The sequence below is a fragment of the Lithobates pipiens genome, unplaced genomic scaffold (assembly GCF_037356315.1).
Source record: "Lithobates pipiens isolate NorthernLeopardFrog02 unplaced genomic scaffold, aLitPip1_a1.2 Scaffold_8, whole genome shotgun sequence".
Classification (NCBI taxonomy): Eukaryota; Metazoa; Chordata; class Amphibia; order Anura; family Ranidae; genus Lithobates; species Lithobates pipiens.
In genome coordinates this window covers 563,577,632-563,598,808 of record NW_027507903.1, presented here as the reverse complement: position 1 = coordinate 563,598,808, position 21,177 = coordinate 563,577,632, and the positions used below count along the sequence as shown (strand labels likewise).

Below are 21,177 nucleotides of genomic sequence, written 5' to 3'. Positions count from 1 at the left end.
TTCTCTCCGCCATGTGCTCTCCCCACTGCGCGGGAAGCGAAGGGGCGGGGAATAGTCTGGAAAGAACGTCAGGGGCGGGCGGAGTTTCATGCATGCGCACTGTATATAAAACGCAACACGCGCGTATCGTCCGTACGATCTGGGAGGAGAGTGTGAGGCGCAGACGCGACGAACGTGGAAACGAAGGTAACATTTTTTACTTGGTGCTTCACTAGACTAGACTGCTTCTATCTAGGCCGATGTTGGGACAAGATTAGGAGGGTTTTTAATTGCATTATTAGTATTTGAGGGTTTGTCTTGTGTTGTGTCTCGCAGAAAATATGGATCCTTTCACAAATGCATACTTTATGGGGCTATTCATAGAACTGTACATGGAGATGCCCTGCCTGGGGCAGTTCCACAACAAGTTTTATACTGACAGAACAAAGAGGAACGCAGCACTGGAGAAACTGCTTGCTTTGTTGCGGATCATGGTCCCCACGGCAGACATGGCCTATCTGAATGGGAAAATTGGGGACATGAAGCTAACATATCTCAGGGAGAGAAAGAAGCACCTGGAGTCCTTGAGAGCAGGCGATCCAGATGCTGTTTATTACCCCAGGATGGTTCACTTTGACAGGCTGCATTTTCTGGTAAACCAAGGGGTACCCAGGCCACCACTCAGGCCACCACTCTCCAGGCTTCCTTCAAGGCATCCTTCACCCCCAGCTGAGGCTTCTGATGTCCAGCCTGGGCCTTCCAGGCAGCAAAATGTGGTGGGGCCCAGCTTGAGACAGGTATTGCATTGTTGAAAATATTTCTTGTGTTACATTTAATGATGTTAAATAGATGTTCTTATTGATCAGTAAGTTGTGATTTCTCAAAGTGGTTTACATCTCAATAGACAGTAGTGACCAAAAATGATTGGGACGGGAAAGAAAAATGCTGGGCTCAGAATGATAGTCTGTTCTATTTGGTAACATTCAATTTGCAAAAGCCAGGAGCACAAAATGGTGTGATTGATGAGCAAAAAACTAAAACTATGTCCCCTTTTCATACACAGGATGACCTCAGTCAGGGGGGAGGCTGTGGCAAGTGGCAGCCAGGATGTTGAACAACGCCCTCCTCCTCCTACCCCAGCTACAAGAGCCCAGCCACAGCCTGGAAGGATGCCTGGTAGGAAGTCCCGAAGGAAGATGAGAGAGTGATGGCCTGGGTTGAGTCTGGTCTGCCAGAAGATGCAGCCTCTTGAAGATCCACATCCTGGGGACAAAAATGGCATCTGAATTTCCTTCTCTCTAGGACTTCTGGACCAGACTTCTCTCCCTGAGATATCTACTCCTCAGGCCACCAGTTTTTTCAATTAGAATTTATTCATGTCTGCCCTGGGGGCCAAAGGCTGCACCAAAGTTAAGTAGTTTCTCCAGTGCTGCGTTCCTATTTTTAGTTTCTAGTGACCAAAATAAAGGTTTTTTTTGTTTGATGAAATACTTGTGTAATGTGTTTTCCTTCCAAAAGTACAGTTTATTTGTGAGCAGGCAGGTACATTTCAAAAATACAAAATGAAATAAATAACAAGGGGTACCAACACTAAACATCCTCCTGTTGATTAAAAAAGAAAAACAAAATATCAAAAATAGAATAATGTTGTTGTTGTAAGTTTACACACAAAAAAAACACAAAAAAAGGAGAAATTAGCAAAGTGTCTTTAAAGGAGTTTTTCAGTTAATCCCCCAATAAAAACATTCAAAAAAGAAAAAAAGAAATCTAAAATTGTGTAGATGTGACGCAAACTAAAATTGTATTGCTGAAATGGTTTAAAAAGAGTAATAAAATCCGTTCGGGAGAAGTGTGTGTGACTATGAGCATCAAAAGAAGTTCGTTCTTGCAGCATTGTAAAGAACAAGAGAATGCGCTTGATGAAAGAACTTTTAACATTGTAGCGTGACGAATGTGCTATATCGCTTACGAGCAGTAGTTTTACCTGGGACGAGCACTTCCGTGTTGGAATTTGAATGTGAGCATGCGTGGCACTTGGTCCGATCAAAATTCTCTACACATGATCGGAGTATGTCCTACCGGCCCAGTTGGTCGGGAAATATTTCCAACATGTTGGAAAATTGGGTCCGACGGATATTCGGACGGAATCAGTCCAATGCATACCACACACAGTCTGATTATCCGATGACACGGTCCGATAGGACACATTCCGATGGATTCTCCAACTGTGTGTACAAGGGCTTAGAGTGTCTGAGTGTCAGAAATTTCTCATTGCTCAAGGTACCCCTAGCAAGCTCTGGGGGAACCCTATGGTTCCATGAAATCCTGGCTGAGCAGTGGTGAATTGATTGTTCACTGGATGGTGCCTGTATTATTTTTGTTCTAATTTCAATTGTCAGAAACAGCAGTTCAGGGACCAGTGGAGCCTCTTCTCTCAACCATCATGAAACCACTGACACTGATAATTAATTTAATTGTCTGTTCAGAAGACCCAACACCAAACTTTACAGTAGGTGAAGTAATTTGGTATATGCAGTCCAGGGTAGCGAGGAAGGCAAGCATATCTACACTGGGGAGTAGGGATGAGCCTGGTGTTCGAGTCGAATGCATGTTCGACTGTGCGAAGCCAGAACTCTGTGGGCCGTTTGCACCAAATTCGTGTGGCGCTCACGGCCCACAATGCACTTCACCATGGCAGTGCATTGCTGGCTCATGATTGGCCAAGCATGCACTGTGACCCCACATGCTTGGCCAATCACAGCGCGGGCAGTGAGGAGAGCCATGATTGGCCACAGGCAGGATGCCTGTGGCCAATCATAGCTCAAGCTGTGTAGCACACTATATAAGGCCACCAGCACGGCGCCCTTGTGTAGTGTGTTGGCGTCTGCAGGAGTTAGTGGGTGTTCTCTGTGTACCTTCAACCCAGTATAAAATATATGTTGTCTGTGTGACCTCAGTGCAGTATACACCATTATCCACCTATATAGCTATATTGCTCTTCTGTAATTGAGCTATCAGCCACCTGCAGGAGTTTCTGGGTGTTGTCTGTGTGACCTGAGTGCAGTATACACCATTATCCACCTATATAGCTATATTGCTCTTCTGTAATTGAGCTATCAGCCATCTGCAGGAGTTTCGGGGTGTTGTCTGTGTGACCTCAGTGCAGTATACACCATTATCCACCTATATAGCTATATTGCTCTTCTGTAATTTAGCTATCAGTCATCTGCAGGAGTTTATGGGTGTTGTCTGTGTGACCTGAGTGCAGTATACACCATTATCCACATATATCGCTATATTTCTCTTCTGTAATTGAGCTATCAGCCATCTACAGGAGTTTCTGGGTGTTGTCTGTGTGACCTGAGTGCAGTATACACCATTATCCACCTATATAGCTATATTGCTCTTCTGTAATTGAGCTATCAGCCATCTGCATGAGTTTCTGGGTGTTGTCTGTGTGCCCTGAGTGCAGTATACACCATTATCCACCTATATAGCTATATTGCTCTTCTGTAATTGAGCTATCAGTCATCTGCAGGAGTTTATGGGTGTTGTCTGTGTGACTTGAGTGCAGTATACACCATTATCCACATATATCGCTATATTGCTCTTCTGTAATTGAGCTATCAGCCATCTGCAGGAGTTTATGGGTGTTGTCTGTGTGACCTGAGTGCAGTATACACCATTATCCACCTATATAGCTATATTGCTCTTCTGTAATTGAGCTATCAGCCATCTGCAGGAGTTTCTGGGTGTTGTCTGTGTGCCCTGAGTGCAGTATACACCATTATCCACCTATATATAGATATATTGCTCTTCTGTAATTGAGCTATCAGCCATCTGCAGGAGTTTCTGGGTGTTGTCTGTGTGCCCTGAGCGCAGTATACACCTTTATCCACCTATTTTGCTCTTCTCTAATTGAGCCATCTGCCATCTGCAGGAGTTAGTTGGTGTTGTGTGCCTCCAGCCCAGCACAGTATACACCGGTATCTACCCTTTAATTCCTGTTGTTCTATAATAAAGGCATCTGCAGGAGTTAGTGGGTGTTGTGTGCCTCCAGCACAATATACACTACCCAATTGCTGGTTTTCCCATCTCCCTTCAGGCCATTACCATGTCTGTAAGGCCAACAAGGAGAGGCAGACAGGCACGAGCCGATAAAAGAGGGCAAGCAGGCTCTGTGTCTAGAGACAACAGTGCTGGTCGTGGAAGGTATAGCATCGTCATGGTCATAGGACACGCTTGTCCTTATTTTCGGCAGCTGGACGTGTTGAGCCGCATCATGCCAAAGACTTGGTAGAGTGGATGACCAAGCCCTCTTCATCCTCCTCACCCTCTCTCACCCAGGCTCAGGGTACTAGCAAAGCAGCTGCCAACGCATTCTCTTCCCTCATCTCAATGTCATCATCAGTGACTCCTTCCCTAGACCTGAACAGAGGCTGAACAGAAGCAGGAAGAGGATGACTTCCTTGCCTCTCAAGGCCCTTTTTATCCAGACAGTGTTCCTGCTGCCCCACCCATCACACAGGAAGAGGAGGAGGAGGAGGTGGAGGATGATTGTGTCAGCATGGAGGTGGAGGCTGGCACTCAGCATCAGCAGCAGTAGTCTTGTAGGGATTATTTACAGTCCCAAGAAACCCGTGGACTTGCATGTGGCTGGGAGGAGGTAGCTGCGGATCATGTTGTCCTTAGTGACCCAGAGGACTCCGGACCGAATGCCTCAGCTAACCTACGCTGCATGGCCTCCCTGATCCTGCAAAGCCTGAGGAAGGATCCTCATATTCTTCGGATCAAGGAGAGGGACCATTACTGGCTGGCCACTCTCCTTGATCCACAGTACAAGGGTAAGGTTACCAACCTTATCTTGCCGTCGCAGAGGGAGCAGAGGATGAGACATCTCCGGGAGGCCTTGCAGAAAGGTCTGTGCAATGCGTTCCCAGAGACTGGGAGGTTACAAACTTCTGGTCCTGGACAACGTGTTGCTGAGGCATCGGTCAGAAGGAGCGGTGGAGAAGGTGGCCGTCTGACTGATGCGTTCAGACAATTTTTTAGTCCACAGCCCCAAGGTATGATCAGTTCCAGCAACCATCACCAGCGTCTGATTTACATGGTGCAGGAATACCTAGGGGCAAGGTCAGACTTGGACACCTTTCCCACCAAGAATCCTCTAGCTTACTGGGTCTTGAGGATGAATCACTGGCCAGAGCTTGCACAGTATGCAATTGAGCTACTGGCCTGTCCTGCATCCAGCGTTCTTTCGGAACGCACCTTCAGTGTTGCTGGCGGCTTTGTTACCAATCGCAGGGTGCGCCTGTCCACCGTCTCGGTTGATCGACTGACCTTCATAAAGATGAATCAGTCTTGGATCACCCACAGCTACCAAGCACCTGAAGCTGATGTAACCGAATATTTTTTTTGAAATATCACATCCCTTCAAGACTGCCTATGCTGATGCTGAGTGACTGTCCTGTTATGTTGACGTCTATCCTCTTCCTCCTCCGCTGATATCTTGGAAGAACATTTTTGGTACTGGGTGATGCCACCAGCCCAATTTTTCTGCCCCTGTTTAACAGGAGTGTGTAATTACAATTTTTGATGCAATGCTTTGCAGCAGGGCTCATTCATGCACTACAACTAGAGTATATGGGAGAGGTTGCAGTGTCGTGGCACCAGCACCAGTGCCTAAGACCCAATTTTTCAGCCCCTGTCTAACAGGGGCGTTTAATTACAATTTTTGATGCAATGCTTTGCAGCAGGGCTCATTCTTGCACTACAACTAGAGTATATGGGAGAGGTTGCAGTGTCGTGGCACCAGTGCCACCATCCCAATTTTTCAGCCCCTGTTTAACAGGGGCATGTAATTACAATTTTTGATGCAATGCTTTGCAACAGGGCTCACTTCTGCACTACAACTAGAGTTTATGGGAGAGGTTGCAGTGTCATGGCACCAGCACCAGTGCCACCAGCCCAATTTTTCAGCCCCTGTGTAACAGGGGCATGTAATTACAATTCTTGACATAATATTTCACAGCAGAGCCCGTTCCTGTGCCCACCGAGAGTAACTGTGAGGACTTATAGTGTTGTGGCACCAGCACCACAACCAACAAAGGCCCAATTTTTCTACCACTGTTCAACAATGGCATGTAATTACAATTCTTGATATAATCGTTCACAGCAGGGCGCTCCAGCGCCCACCAATAGTCACTTTGAGGGCTTACAATGTTGTGGCAACACCAACACCTTGTTCTTTCTAAACAAAGGAACAAATTACTGTCCTTCAAACTTTAGGGGTGCCTGGACCATGGCCAGCAGGAGTAGAAAATGTCCTGGAGTCAGTGAGAGAAAACAGCATCCCGTTTTTGGTGTTATGGGTGGAATAGTGTTCCATCATTGGTATTAGAGGGAGGAATAGTGCCCCATCACTGGTGTCAGTGGGAGGAATAGTGCCCCATCACTGGTGTCAGTAGAAAGAATAGTGCCCCATCATTGATATCAGTAGGACAAATAATGCCCCGTTGTTAGTGTCAGTGGCAGGAACTATGCCCTACTGCTGCTGACAGTGGAAGGAATAATGCCCCAAGGGCCAGATAAAAGCAAGCAAAGGGCCGCATCTGAACCCTGGGCCGCATTTTGGGACATTCTTTTGAAAGCAGTGATGTGGACATTTTGGACAAAGGACAAACTGGTTTGCATGAGGAACGAAAGAGGCCAACTAGGTCAAAATTGAATACCCATCTCTAAACAAGTGACCCTTGTGGGGTACCAGGATATGTTTCTGATGCTATTTAGAAGTATTGAAGAAGTTTCGGTAGGCTGCGAAATGTCTTAACTTCACAGAACAAATCCAGTTGAAGGTGACTACTACCGCATTTACCATGACATGGATAAATGAGAACCTTCACACATGTATTTTCTTTAAGTGCTAGCTGTACAGAAACAAAAATTTTCCAGGCCACCAATAGGTAAGAAAGCACAACCGAACAAGCAGAGAATAGTGGATAATCATATTAATAAAACTATTACCTGTACACTGATTGACAATATTCTTGAATCCCTCCCGGCAGACACACATATATGATCCAACTGTGTTTCTGCAATCTCTATCAAGGCCACAGATGTTAGGGTCTGTTTTACATTCATTAATGTCTGTAGAGAGAAAAGATGTTATGTAACAATTGTAAATATGATTATGTAGATAAAAATTAAGAAACAAAGATTTGTAGCATGTGACTTTTTCAAGGGAATTTGCATGATTGAGGAGAGAAATTTTGAGGAGCAGTAGACACCTGAAAGAGGTGTGCGCTTCTGACGATCTCTGTCTCCATTCACTGATGCAAGTTGATCGGCATATGTATGCGGATTTTTGCACAGAAATTGCAAACTGAGTGTTTTTTGGAGTGCCCACACTTTATGTAATTTATTTCAACACATATATATATATATATATATATTACCGTATTTTTCGGACTATAAGGCGCACGTAAAAGCCTAAATTTTCTCCCAAAAACGACCGTGCGCCTTATAGTCCGGTGCGCCTTATATATGACCTGTTGACATCGCTGGAGTTCTTTGTTAACAGTATCTGTCATCTTGACGTAAACCTTCGGACTATAAGGCGCACGTAAAAGCCTAAATTTTCTCCCAAAATCGACCGTGCGCCTTATAGTCCGGTGCGCTTTATATATATGGAAATATCCATTTTATCAGCCGGTCGTTGCTAGTGCGCCTTATAATCCGGTGCGCCTTATAGTCCGATGCGCCTTATATATGGAAATATCCATTTTATCAGCCGGTCGTTGCTAGTGCGCCTTATAATCCGGTGCGCCTTATAGTCCGAAAAATACGGTAATTAATTTCACGGATTGCATAATCTACATGCCATTTTCTGCTTTTACTGGTATAGGAGCAAGCACTTATTTATTTTAGAAGCACTTTGCACTTTAATTAAGGGTAATATGAGTGCACAAATTGTCTAGTATACTGCATGTATTACATTGTAACACATACATTTAATTAGCTTACGCATTGCACATATTTATACAATACTTTTGTGATTTATATTGGTATAGGAGCCAGCACTTATTTATTTAAGGAGAACTGTGCATTTAGTTAAGGTTGATAATAGTGCACCAATTGTCAACAAGTAATTATTTACATTCATCATTTGCATTCATAGTGTGAAAGCACTTTATTGGTTGCAGCTGTAATCATTTAGAGATCTTTTTTAAATCATTTAGGCTGGGTTCACACTGCAAATCACATCCGATCTCCGTAGCGATGCGAGTTCAGCCATACAGATAGTATGGCTGAATTCGCAGCGCTCCCGCAGCAAACTCGCACGGGACCCTTTTTTTGGTCCGCAACAGAATCGGATCGCATGGGGGTTCACACCATGCGATCCGATTCCTGTGCGAGTCGGCAGATCGCACTGCGATATGCGGACGGATCTGGGGGTGTCATTAACATAACATTGACACTCCCAGCCGTCCGCATAGGGCAGTGTGAACTGCCGGCGGGAGGTGTGCGATGCGGGAAAACGCCGCGGCTTCGCGGCGTTCCCGCATCGCAGCGGTGTGAACCCGGTCTTAGGGCCAGTTCACACCGTGCAGTTCCGTTGTTTCTGCACCGATACACACAGTTCCGGTCAGTTTCTGGTCAGTTTCTGCATCAGAAACTGACCGGAAACTGACCAGAAACTGACTGCATGGTGTGAACTAGAGCCATTGGAATACATGGAAAACACTGTGCGTGCATTTTTAGTGCAGAAAAAAAGCGCGCGGGACTGAACGGAACTGCATCTGGTGAGAACTGGCCCTTATCCATTTTTTAGCATATTAGTGCTTTAGTTTTCATTTGTTTTACCGGAGTAATTATGTTTTGAGTGGGTGATGAAGTCTATAGCCCCAATTACTCTGAAGTGCATCACCATAAAACAGATGTTGGTCACTCAGCCTTGCAGAATTTTATCATTTATTCACATAGTAAAAAGCTACATAGTTAATCTGGTTGAAAAAAGACACAAGTCCATCAAGTTCAACCAACAGAGAAAAAATCAAACAAAGCACACACAAATCAAATACTTCCATTTACACAGTTCTATACCCACAGTTGATCCAGAAAATAGAAACCTCAATAAAGCATGTTCCAATTTGCTCCAGCTGGGAAAAAAATTCATTCTTAATCCCCCAAGAGGCAATCAGATATTCCCTGGATCAACTTATCTATAAATGTTATGTGGCACCCTCCTAGGTACAGTATCTCACAAAAGTGAGAACACCCCTCACATTTTTGTAAACATGTTATTATATCTTTTCATGTGACAAAACTGAAGAAATTACACTTTGCTAAAATGTAAAGTAGTGAGTGTACAGCTTGTATAAGCCCTTGTACACACGGTCAGACATTCCGACAACAAAATCCTTCGGATAAATTCCGATGGATTTAGTCCGTAAGTGGTGTTGCATACACATGGTCGTACAAAGTTGTCTGAATTTTCGACAGCCAAGAACGCGGTGATGTAAACCGCGTACGACGGGACTAGAAAAGGGAAGTCCAGCACCACGTCTGGCACCTTTTGGCCTCCTTCTGCTGATCTCGTGTTTATTGCGTGTTAGTAGAAGTTTGGTAAGAGACTATTCGCACTTTTCAGATTTGTGCTTCAGATCATTACTGCTCTGCAGTTTGTGCTTGTCGGTGTGTATCTGCTTATCAGGGTGTGTAGTCAGTTCGCATTTGTTGGTCATTGTGGACTATATCTTGGTATAGTATGCTTTGATTTTCAGTGCTTATTGTCCGCTCGTTTCTGGTTTTCAGTTCGTTCTTTCAGGCCTTGCTGTTTATCGGGGGCTTCTGTTGTCTGTTCTGACCAGCCAACCGTTTTAAGCCATGTTTCGTGTACATACTCATCGTAGAGTTCGTGCTGTGCAGGGGCTTGGTGTTGGGCTTTTAGCTTTGACACAAGCCCGGTTCATGAACAGGGCGAGGAGGAGTTTTTGGACCAAGAATTGGTTGCTCCAGCGTGACCAGTTCTCACACATGTCTTTGCTTCCTGAGATCCAGGAGAATAATCCTGATGATTTCAGGAATTATCTCTGGATGACGGACCAGGTTTTTCACCGTCTGCTGGCTTTGCTGTCCCCTTATATCAGCAGGCAGGATACCTGCATGCGGCAAGCCATTACTCCGGAGCAGAGGCTCATCGCCACGTTGCGCTACTTGGCAACAGGGAGAAGTCTTCAGGACCTGAAGTTCTTGACAGGCATCTTCCCCCAGGCTCTGGGAATCATTATTCCAGAGACCTGCAGAAGCACTATATTAAGCTAAGTTTTCTCCTTTAACATCACATTCTATATATTTAATGTTTGGTAATGTATTGGATTTCTTTCCTCATTCCCCAATTGCCATGATTGTAATATGCTCTAATATGCTGTGCCCCTTTGTCCTCATGCATGCTGGAAGTTTTTCAAGTTCTTTTTTGTCCTTCATGCATATTTGCCTTCACTAACTTCCCCAGCATGCTCTTCTGAGCCCATAAACCTATAGCCTAGTCACTTAGCAATGTATTTTGTCAGCTCCATAGTATTGCTATCCCTCAACACCCCCTAAAATGAGTACAAATGTTATGTGTGTGCTTAAATTAATGCAGAGTGCCAGAGTTTTATTTTTTGGTGGGCCAAACTCATTAGAAACCCCCCTCCCCCCACCTGCTAGGTCAGCTGATAGCAATCATCTATCTGCTGACTTTGCCAAACCCAATACACACTATACCTACCTTTTTTCTGGTCAGATTTATGGAGGAATTCACCAAAGCGTGTAGTGCAAGGGCCTGCCTCAATACTTTCAAATGCTACTGTTTAAAGTTTTTTTTTCTCCTATTATTATCTTGATAGGTAATAGCAGAATGTCAAAATGTGCTTCCATTTGTTCCTTTTTTTTGTATTATGACACTTCTTACCTGTCCGGTGGGCTGCCAATAGTGTAAGTAATGAGGGGCATTCAGCTCTCAATGAAGTGGAGAGGGTTACCTGCCCAAAACATCCCCCCCTCATTTTTTGCAATGGGCCATCAAATGGGGGGGGGGGGGGTGAGGAATCTAAAAGGGGAACTAATACTTTAGGCTTTAAATACTAATTTAGGCTTTAAATACTAATTGTTATACTGATCTTGGCCAAAAATTTTTGTGTCTAATCTACTTGCAATGCTGATGTGCAAAATTACTAATTTTTTTTTCTTGTTTGACTCCAGAGTTTCCTTCAACGCCACAGGAATGGCAGACTGTGGCCTCCCAGTTTGCCAGCCGTTGGGACTCTCCCAATTGTGGAGGTGCAATTGATGGGAAACACATCTGCATCGTCCCACCCCCCAACACGTTGTCCTACTATTATAATTACAAGGGGTATAATAGTATCGTGATGTTAGTGGTGTCGTCAGCAATGTATGACTTCCTGTATGTGGACGTGGGGAAAAATTGCCGTATGTCGGATGGTGGAGTGTTCGCGTGGACGGAGTTCTACTGGCGTCTCCAGAGTGGCAGTCTGGGCCTGCCACCTCCAGAGGAGACTGTAGAAGGACTCCCCTTCGCCTTCGTCATGGATGAAGCATTTGCTCTGCCAAACCATCTGATGCGGCCTTTCTCAATGAGGACCCTCACCCCGGATCAAAGGATCTTAATGTGCAGCTGGCCAGAGCCAGAAGAGTAGTGGAGAACACTTTTGGGATAATGGCCAGCTGGTTCCGCCTATTTTTGACTCCAATACACATAGCGGAATATAAACAAAATCATATTGTGCTTGCCTTCTGTGTTCTGAACAATTTTTTGAAAAAAACTTTCAGTAAACTATGTGTCCTCAGTTGGGCCTGATGCAGACTTGCCGGAAAATGTCAACCTCACGGCCCTTGAAGCTGCTCGTCCTGGCTTGCCCCCCCAAAGTGCCCGTGAGGTCAGATCAAGATATGTGGAGTACTTTGTGGGTAGGGGGGCCATTGATATGCCAGACAATGTCTGGGAGGCATTTTTTTAATACATTTTTCTTTCAAACTCCAATAATCTTTGTTTTCATTTACTGCTTGGCTTTGTTTCAGGTGTCTCCTAGGTTTTATTTGGGTTTTTTTGGGGCCTTTTTCCACAACAATGCAAACCCAATTTCAGAGCAAGATGAGGTGACAGTCTCTTCTTCAGATAATCTTATTATGTTGTGGGTCTGCTACACACACACCTTGTTTTTGTTGATAATGTATGTAGTGCATTACTGACAAAAATATTGATCATTTTCAGCACCATGGCAGAAATATGTGAGGTCATGAAAATGGCATGATTGGGGAAATTTAAACTTTAATCACTGTGGGTGTTATTTACTAAAGGCAAATCCACTATGCACTATAAGTGCACTGCAAAAGTGCACCTGAAACTGCACTTTTGTTATTAGTAAATAACACCCATTGTCACAGAAAACAACAACTTTACTACAAATACTGCATTTGCGCATTGAAAAAGTTGGGTAACATTTTTATAACTTGCCGTTTTTGTGTAAACAGGCATGTATCAAAGCATAACATACAGAACACAGGAACTTAAAAAGTTCAACTTTGAAAAGTGAAGACAATATCAGACATGAGTATGTACAAACTGTGCTGATATTGCCTTCATCAGATGGGGTGTCACCCCTGGAAAAGACAAATATGGAAGATGCACACAAATTGATAATCAAAAAGTGTCCAGTTTCCTCCTGTTCCCATGCCTAATGTCAACATGTGCCATCTCCCATCATGAGGTATCAATGTACGTGTTTTGGGGGTGCAACCCCTTCATCTCAGCCACTTTAGTAGTAAGGAAGGGGTTGCACCCACAAAACGCGTACATTGATTCCCCATGATGGGAGATAGTACATGTTGACACACTGTGTGCATCTTCCAAATTTGGCTTTTCTAAAAATATAAAAGTGTTTTTGAACATCTAAAATGGACGCTAGCTAGTTTGGGGTGTTTCAGACTCTCCCTAAAACATAAATGACGTTCTTCATTTTTTGTTGAACATCATTGATGTTTTTCTGGATATTCTCTAAATCGTGATTGCACCCCATTATCTCCCCAATGAGGATCTGGGTCTTTCACTGGTAAAATGCGATTCTTCTTCCACAACATCCACATCACCTAAAAAGAAACCAAAAAAACACACCATGAATTATAAATATGCAGGCATACATTGATTAGCTTACCTGAAGCTGTGGTCTCAGACACTCACCTGTTGTGGTGACAATTTCGCCAATCTCTACAATCTCTCCTTCCTCCTCTGCTTGTGATTTTGGTATTTCTCCTTCTTTGGCAGGTGTGGGGTCCCTGGTGTCCTCAGACGTCCCGAGTCTTCTATCCCCTATGAGAATGTAAAAAAGGAATACTTAGTTCACAGGTATTTGAGGGCAGAAATAGGAATATGAAACTGCTTGGAAGTATGTACAATTGTGTTTTTTTGGCAGAGTTCAAAGGTGAAAACATTATTTTTGACATTTTCTAAAGCTGAAATACTTACCTGTTGTGTGAACAAATGTAGTCAAGTGCAAGTTGGCATAAACATCATTTTTGGAGTGGGCTAACGAACAATGTTTATTACGAACAATTGAACCCATGAACATGAAAGTGGCCATTTTAAACTGTACAACACTAAATCAAAGCACATGGAGCAGTATGCAAGCAATAATAATAAAAGGAACACATGACAACTACTTACTTTTTTGAAGAACTTGCTTGATCCTTCTGTACTGATCGTGCTCCCTCGGGTCTTTCAGGTCTGACCAGCACTTTCTCAGTTGATCCTTGGATCGTCGTACCCCAAAATTCTTCTGAAGACTCTTCACAATTTTAGTCATGATCTTGGCCTTTCTGACATTTGGGTTTGGGTAAGGTCCATACTTCCCATCATAGTCGTTCCTCTTCAATATATCCACCATCTCCAATATCTCTCCAAAATACATATTTGAGGCCTTAAATATTCTCCTCCGGAATCGGGACGTTTCAGGCTCCGGGCTTTCCTCGTCCTTCTCCTCGTTAGTGGAATTATTAGTGTGCACCTGCTGTGTCTCCGCCATTTGCTCTCCCCACTGCGCCGAAAGAGAAGGAGCGGGGAGTAGTCTAGAAAGAACGTCAGGGGCGGGCGGAGTTTCACGCATGCACACTGTATATAAAACGCAACACGCATGTGTCATGCGTACGATCTGTGAGCAGAGTGACGCGCCGATCGTTCAAACGAAGGTACAATTTTAACTTGGTACATCACTAGCCTATACTGCTTCCATATAGGCCTATGTTGGGACAAGATTAGGAGAGTTTAGCCTGACATTATTAGGGTTTGTCTTGTGTTGTGTCTTGCAGACAAGATGGATCCCTTCAAGGAAACACATTTTATGGAGCTATTTATTGATATTCTAAGGGAGCTGTCCTGCCTGTGGCAGATGAACAACCCCTTTTATAAGGACCTAAGAAAGAGGAAGGCAGCGCTGGAGAAACTGCTTGGTTTTGTTGAAGATCATGGTCCCCACGGCAGACATGACCTATGTGAAGGCCAAAGTTGGTGCCCTGAGGAGTACATATCTGAGGGAGCACAAGAAGTTCCAGGATTCCCTGAGATCAGGAGATCCAGAAGCCATTTATGTCCCCAGGATGTCCCCTACTACGAGAGGCTGCATTTTCTGGCAGACCAGGGGGAACCCAGGCCACAACTCTACTGTCTTCCTTCAAGGCTTCCTTCACCCCCAGCTGAGGCTTCCAATGTTCAACCTGGGCCTTCCAGGCAGCAACATGAGGAGGAGCCCAGCTTGAGACAGGTATAGAATTGTTCAACATATTTCTTGTCGTACATTTAATGATGTTAACTAGATGTTATTATTGATCAGTAAGTTGTGATTTAACAAAGTGGTTTATATATCAATAGACAGTAGTGACCAAAAATGATTGGGACAAGAATGAAAAATGCTGGGCTCAGAATGATAATCTGTTCTATTTGGTAACATTCAATTTGCAACAGTCATTTTGTGTGATTGATGACCAAAAAAACGAAAACTATGTCCCATTTTCATACACAGGAAGACCTCGGCCGGGAGGAGGCTGTGGCAAGTGGCAGCTGGGAGGTCGACCATCGCGGACCCTCCTCCTGCAAAAAACTACAAGAGCAGAGCCACAGCCTGGAAGGAAGCCTGGAGGGAAGTGCCCAAGGAAGACCAGAGAGTGATGGCCTGGGTTCAGTCTGGTCTGACAGAAGATGCAGACTCTTGTAGGACCACAGCCTGGGGACATAGATGGCATCTGCTCTTCCTAATCTCTTGGACATCTGGACCAGACTGTTCTCCCTCAGATATGTACTCCTCAGGCCACCAATTTTGCATTTTCAAAATAGTTCATGTCTGCCCTGGGGGCCAAAAGCTTTGGCAAATTGACCAGTTTCTCCAGCGTTGCCTTCCTTTTTATTTGACACCTAAAATAAGGTTTTTTTTTTGGTTCAAGAAATACTTGCCTATGTGTTTTACTTCAAAAAGGACAGTTTATTTGTGAGTAGGCAGGTACATTTCAAAAATACAAAGTCAAATTAATAACAAGGGGCACCAACACCAAACAACCTCCTCAAGATTAAAAAAGAAAACAATAATAATAATAAGATAATAATGGTGTTGTGGTAAGCTGACACACAAAACACACCCAAAAAATTTCAAAGATGAGCAAACTGTGAAAAAAGGAGACCTTGATTAAAAAAACCAACCACAAAATTTAAAACAAACAAAAAAATTATTGGGGGAGATGTGACGAATTAAAATATTGTATTCGTGAAATGAGGAAAAAGAATAAAGAAATACGTTTGGGAGAAATGTGTGTGAATATGAGCCGCAAAACAACTTCATTCTTGTAGCATTCTAAACAAAAAGCGAGTGCATTAAAGAATATTTAACATTGCAACGTGACACATTTGTTATATATTGATTACTAGCGGTAGTTTTACCGAGCGCTTTCGTCTCAGAATTTATTCTGAGCATGCGTGGCACCTTGTCCATCGGACTAGGCTACACATGATCGGAACTGACACTCATCGGATCGTGTTGTCGGAAAATTTTATAGCCATCTCTCAAACTTTTTTGGTCGGATATTCCAATGGAAACAGTCCGATAGAGCCCACACACTGTCGGATTATCCGACAACACGGTCCGATCGGACATTTTCCATCGGATTTTCCGACTGTGTGTACAAGGGCTAACAGTATAAATTTGATGTCCCCTCAAAATATCTCAACATACAGCCATTAATGTCGACACCACTGGCAACAAAAGTGAGTACATCCCTAAGTGAAAATGTCTAAATTTGGCCCAAAGTGTCAATATTTTGTGTGGCCACCATTATTTTCCAGCACTGCCTTAACCCTCTTGGGCATGGAGTTCACCAGGGCTTCACAGGTTGCCACTGGAGTCCTCTTCCACACCTCCATGATGACATTGCGGAGGCTCCTCCACCTTCCGTTTGAGAAAGCCCCACAGATGCTCAATAGGGTTTAGGTCTGGAGACATGCGTGGCCAGTCTATCACCTTTACCTTCAGCTTCTTTAGCAAAGCAGTGGTCGTCTTGGAGGTGTGTTTGGGGTTGTTATGTTGGAATACCGCCCTGCGGCCCAGTCTCTGAAGGGAGGGGGTCATGTTCTGCTTCAGTATGTCACAGTACATGTTGGCATTCTAATACAGTTCAGGCAGTGTACACAGTATACAGTGCTGCGCACCCATAGAGCAGTTACTCAAACTTTTCTGGTGGTCAATACAGTACACCCATAGTTATTAAACTTCTGTTGGTGTCCACAGTACCGTGCACCCCTGGTGCAGTTGCTACTAATCTCCTGGTGGCGTACACAATATATACAGTGCACCCATAGTTGTTATTGAACTTCTGTTGGTGTACACAGTACCGTGCACCCCTAGCACAGTTGCTACTACTTTCCTGGTGGTGTACACAATATATACAGTGCACCCGTAGTTGTTATTAAACCACTGCTGGTTTACACAGTACCGTGCACCCATAGTGCAGTTGCTACTACTTTCCTGATGGTGTACACAATACATACAGTGCACCCATAGTTGTTCTTACACTTCTGTTGGTGTACACAGTACCGTGCACCTCTAGTGCAGTTGCTACTACTTTCCTGGTGGTGTACACAATACATAAAATGCACCCATAGTTGTTATTATACTTCTGTTGGTTTACACAGTACCGTGCACCCATAGTGCACTTGCTACTACTTTCTTGGTTGTGTACACAATACATACAAAGCACCCGATATTGTTATTAAACTTCTGTTGGTGTACACAGTACCATGCACCCAGAGTGCAGTTGCTATTACTTTCCTGGTGGTGTATACAATACATACAGTGCACCCATGGTTGTTATTAAACCTCTGTTGGTTTACACAGTATCGTGCACACCTAGTGCAGTTGCTACTACTTTTCTGGTGGTGTACACAATACATACAGTGTACCCATAGTTGTTATTATACTCATGTTGGTGTACACAGTACCGTTCACCCATAGTCCAGTTGCTATTACTTTCCTGATGGTGTACACAATACATACAGTGCACCCATTGTTGTTATTAAACCTCTGTTGGTTTACAGAGTGACAGTATCGTGCACCCCTAGTGCAGTTGCTACTACTTTCCTGGTGGTATAAACAATGCATACAATGCACCCATAGTTGTTATTAAACATCTGTTGGTGTACACAGTACGGTGCACCTCTAGTGCAGTTGCTACTACTTTTCTGGTGGTGTACACAATAAATACAGTGCACCCACAGTTGTTATTAAACTTCTGTTGGTGTACACAGTACCGTGCACCTCTAGTGCAGTTGCTACTACTTTTCTGGTGGTGTACACAATACATACAGTGTACCCATAGTTGTTATTATACTTATGTTGGTGTACACAGTACCGTGCACCTATAGTGCAGTTGCTATTACTTTCCTGGCCCACCCCTGTTTGAAATGGTAAGGGGGTACAAAAGTACCCCTACCATTTCACAAAGAAAGTGTAAAAATAGTTAAATAAGACAAACACACATTTGAAAAATTCCTTTATAAAAAATAAAAAAATAAAAAAAAGATTCCAGCGGTGGTAATCCACTCTTGCTATCCAGCGACGGATGATCATCTCTCTGGGGTCCAGAGATGGCTGATCTGATCCAGCGACGGGTGATTTCTCAGTCCAGCGCAGTCCATCCATGCATCCTCTGTCTCCACTGTCAGAGACACTGCGGGGATCCCGGCGGCTGACTTTTCTTATATAATGAGGGCGGGGCCACCCATCTCCTGACCCCGCCGCCCTCTGACGCTGGTGAGGGAAGCCGGGCTTTCCCAATGACATATGGGTGACCCCGCTCCCCCTCTGATGTAACGGAAACCTGCGTAACATCAGAGGGGGGCGGGGTCACCCATAAGTCATTGGGTAAGACCGGCTTGCCTCACTAGCGTCAGAGGGGGGTGAGGTCAGGTGACGGGTGGCCCCGGCCTCCTCATATAAGAAACGTCAGCTGCCGGGATCCCCGCAGTGTCTCCAACAGTGGAGACAGAGGATGCATGGATGGACTGCGCTGGACTGAGAAATCACCCGTCGCTGGATCAGATCAACCATCACTGGACCCCGGAGAGATGATCATCCGTCACTGGATAGCAAGAGTGGATTACCACCGCTGGAATCTTTTTTTTATTTTTTTATTTTTAATAAAGGAATTTTTCAAAAGTGTGTTTGTCTTATTTAACTATTTTTTACACTTTCTTTTTGAAATGGTAGGGGTAATTTTGAACCCCCTTACAATTTTAAACAGGGGGGGCCGGGATCTGGGGGTCCCCTTGTTAAAAGGGGCTTCCAGATTCTGATAAGCCCCCCTGACCGCAGATCCCCACAACCACCAGCCAGGGTTGTGGGGATGAGGCCCTTGTCCCCATCAACATGGGGACATGGCGCCTTGAGGGGTCACAGACCCCCAAAGCATCCTTCCCCTTAATATCCATACCAGACCTGAAGGGCCTGGTAATTGAATTTGGGGGAACCCCACGCTTTTTTTTTTTATCAATGACTTTCACTGAGTGTTCTCTGTATTACGACAATTCATTATAGCCGCAAGTGATTTTAAATTACTTTTTTTCTGCAGAAATTACACTTTGTGCAGGGACAGTTCTAAGCATGGGAAACATGCGCCCCTTCACAGGCATACTATAGACACCCCCCAGGTATGAAATTTAAAGGAACATTACACTTTTATTGTTTCACTTTAATCATTATTAAAATCACTGCTCCTGAAATAACGGCCGTTTTTAAAACTTTTTTTGCATTGATACATGTCCCCTGGGGCAGGACCCAGGTCCCCAAACACTTTTTAGGACAGTAACTTGCATATTAGCCTTTAAAATGAGCACTTTAGATTTTGAATGTTCGAGTCCCATATAGTTTAATAGGGTTCTAAAGTTCACACAAAGTTTAGGTCTGTTCGCAGGTTCTGGTGCGAACCAAACCGGGGGTGTTCGGCTCATCCTTAGTTGTTATTAAACTTCTGTTGGTGGACACAGTACCATGCACCTCTAGTGCAGTTGCTACTACTTTTCTGGTGGTTTACACAATACATACAGTGCACCCATAGTTGTTCTTACACTTCTGTTGGTGTACACAGTACCGTGCACCCCTTGTGCAGTTTCTACTGCTTTCCTGTTGGTGTACACAATACATACAGTGTACCCATAGTTTTTATTATACTTCTGTTAGTGTACACAGTACCGTGCACCCCTAGTGCAATTGCTACTACTTTCCTGGTGGTGTACACAATACATTAGGACTGTTGAAAATGATCGCCGCATCGATTCATCACGATTCTGCCCTTTCCAATTCGGCATCGATGCAGTTAGCCAGCATAATCGATTATGTATGATGTCATTCCGGCTCCTTCCCCCTCCCCGCACAGCAGTGTCTTTGCTGGTGATGACAATCCACCAGTCGGCTGGATGAGCCTTTCCCCATCAATGGGTGATGTAGCCTCAGCATGCTGCTCCCACCCAGGCTCTCCACCTCCTCAAGATTTATAGCTGTAGCTGTGGACACTGGACACCCCTCAGATCTCCCCGATGGGTGGGCGCAGTGCCCCACAGAGCTTTAAGACAGATCACTGTAGCTGTCATCACATTGGTGGGAGTGGCGGAACAATCAGGGTTGCCAAAGTCCCTGGAGATCCTGCACTGTGGTGGGGGGGAACATGCAGTGACAGTTTGAGAAAACAGACTGATTTCTCCCATCCTTAGAACTGCAGAATCAGCCGGTACATTTAGAGGCCAGTGGCTGCAGCTCAGTGGAGTGTCTCTGACACTTGTCTCACACACACAGCCCAAGAAATTTCACTCCCCCCTCCCAGCAACGGATGGGAGATGAATGATGCATACAGCTGCTCCTCCTATCCCCCCCGTCTGAAGTACAGCTGTGAAGGAGAGAGAGTAGAAAGGGGGGGGGGGTGCGCAGGAGATATGAAGAACAGTCAGCAGCTACACATTCCAAGAAGCTGTGTGAACTTCCAGCCTTGTCCCTAAATGAGTGAGCACTACATTTTTCATTACACATTGATCACTGAACTGTCCCTTTCTCTCCCTATCTGTCTCCCTTCCCCGCTCTGTTCTTCCAAGATCCAGTTAGCACTAAGCCACTTATCCAGTTAGCACTAAGCCACTCATACAGCCCATATATTGATCGCTTTTTTTTTTCGTTTGGTCATTACACTGGTGCATGGTCTCTGTCTCCACGCATTAGAACCTAGTGCTGGCTACTTGGCGCATCATGTCTACAGTCTCTGATCATCATTAAACAAAAATCTGCAAGGTGGATGGATAAATCAATTCACCCGTAGAAAAAACAGCGCATAATACTCAATAGAAAAAAAGAAAATTATATGCAAATTGTGCTAGTGCAACCTATTGTTCTATGGAAAGAATATTTCTATCTTCCCAAATGTAGCCATACAATCACAATATTGTCCATGAACACTGTCCATATATCTAAATTGTACTGAGTACGTAGGATAGGGTGGTAGCACACGTTCGCAGCATAGAGGAACTGACAGGAGGGAGGAAGAGACGCACAGCTTTAACCGTGAGCTACTAAGTGGTGACGGCCATTAGCGGCTGATGCTGTTATTTCCCCTGAGACT

The 21,177-nt window shown here is 44.4% G+C and overlaps 1 protein-coding gene across 1 annotated transcript in view; it reads right to left on the bottom strand.

Moving 5' to 3' along the window:
* Positions 1-21,177, bottom strand: part of LOC143962274 (adhesion G protein-coupled receptor E3-like) — a 315,163-nt gene that overhangs the window by 129,274 nt on the left and 164,712 nt on the right. The window contains exon 6 of the mRNA XM_077471584.1: positions 7,003-7,125. Within this exon, the coding sequence (XP_077327710.1) occupies positions 7,003-7,125 (123 nt within the window). The remainder of the gene's footprint in view (positions 1-7,002; positions 7,126-21,177) is intronic.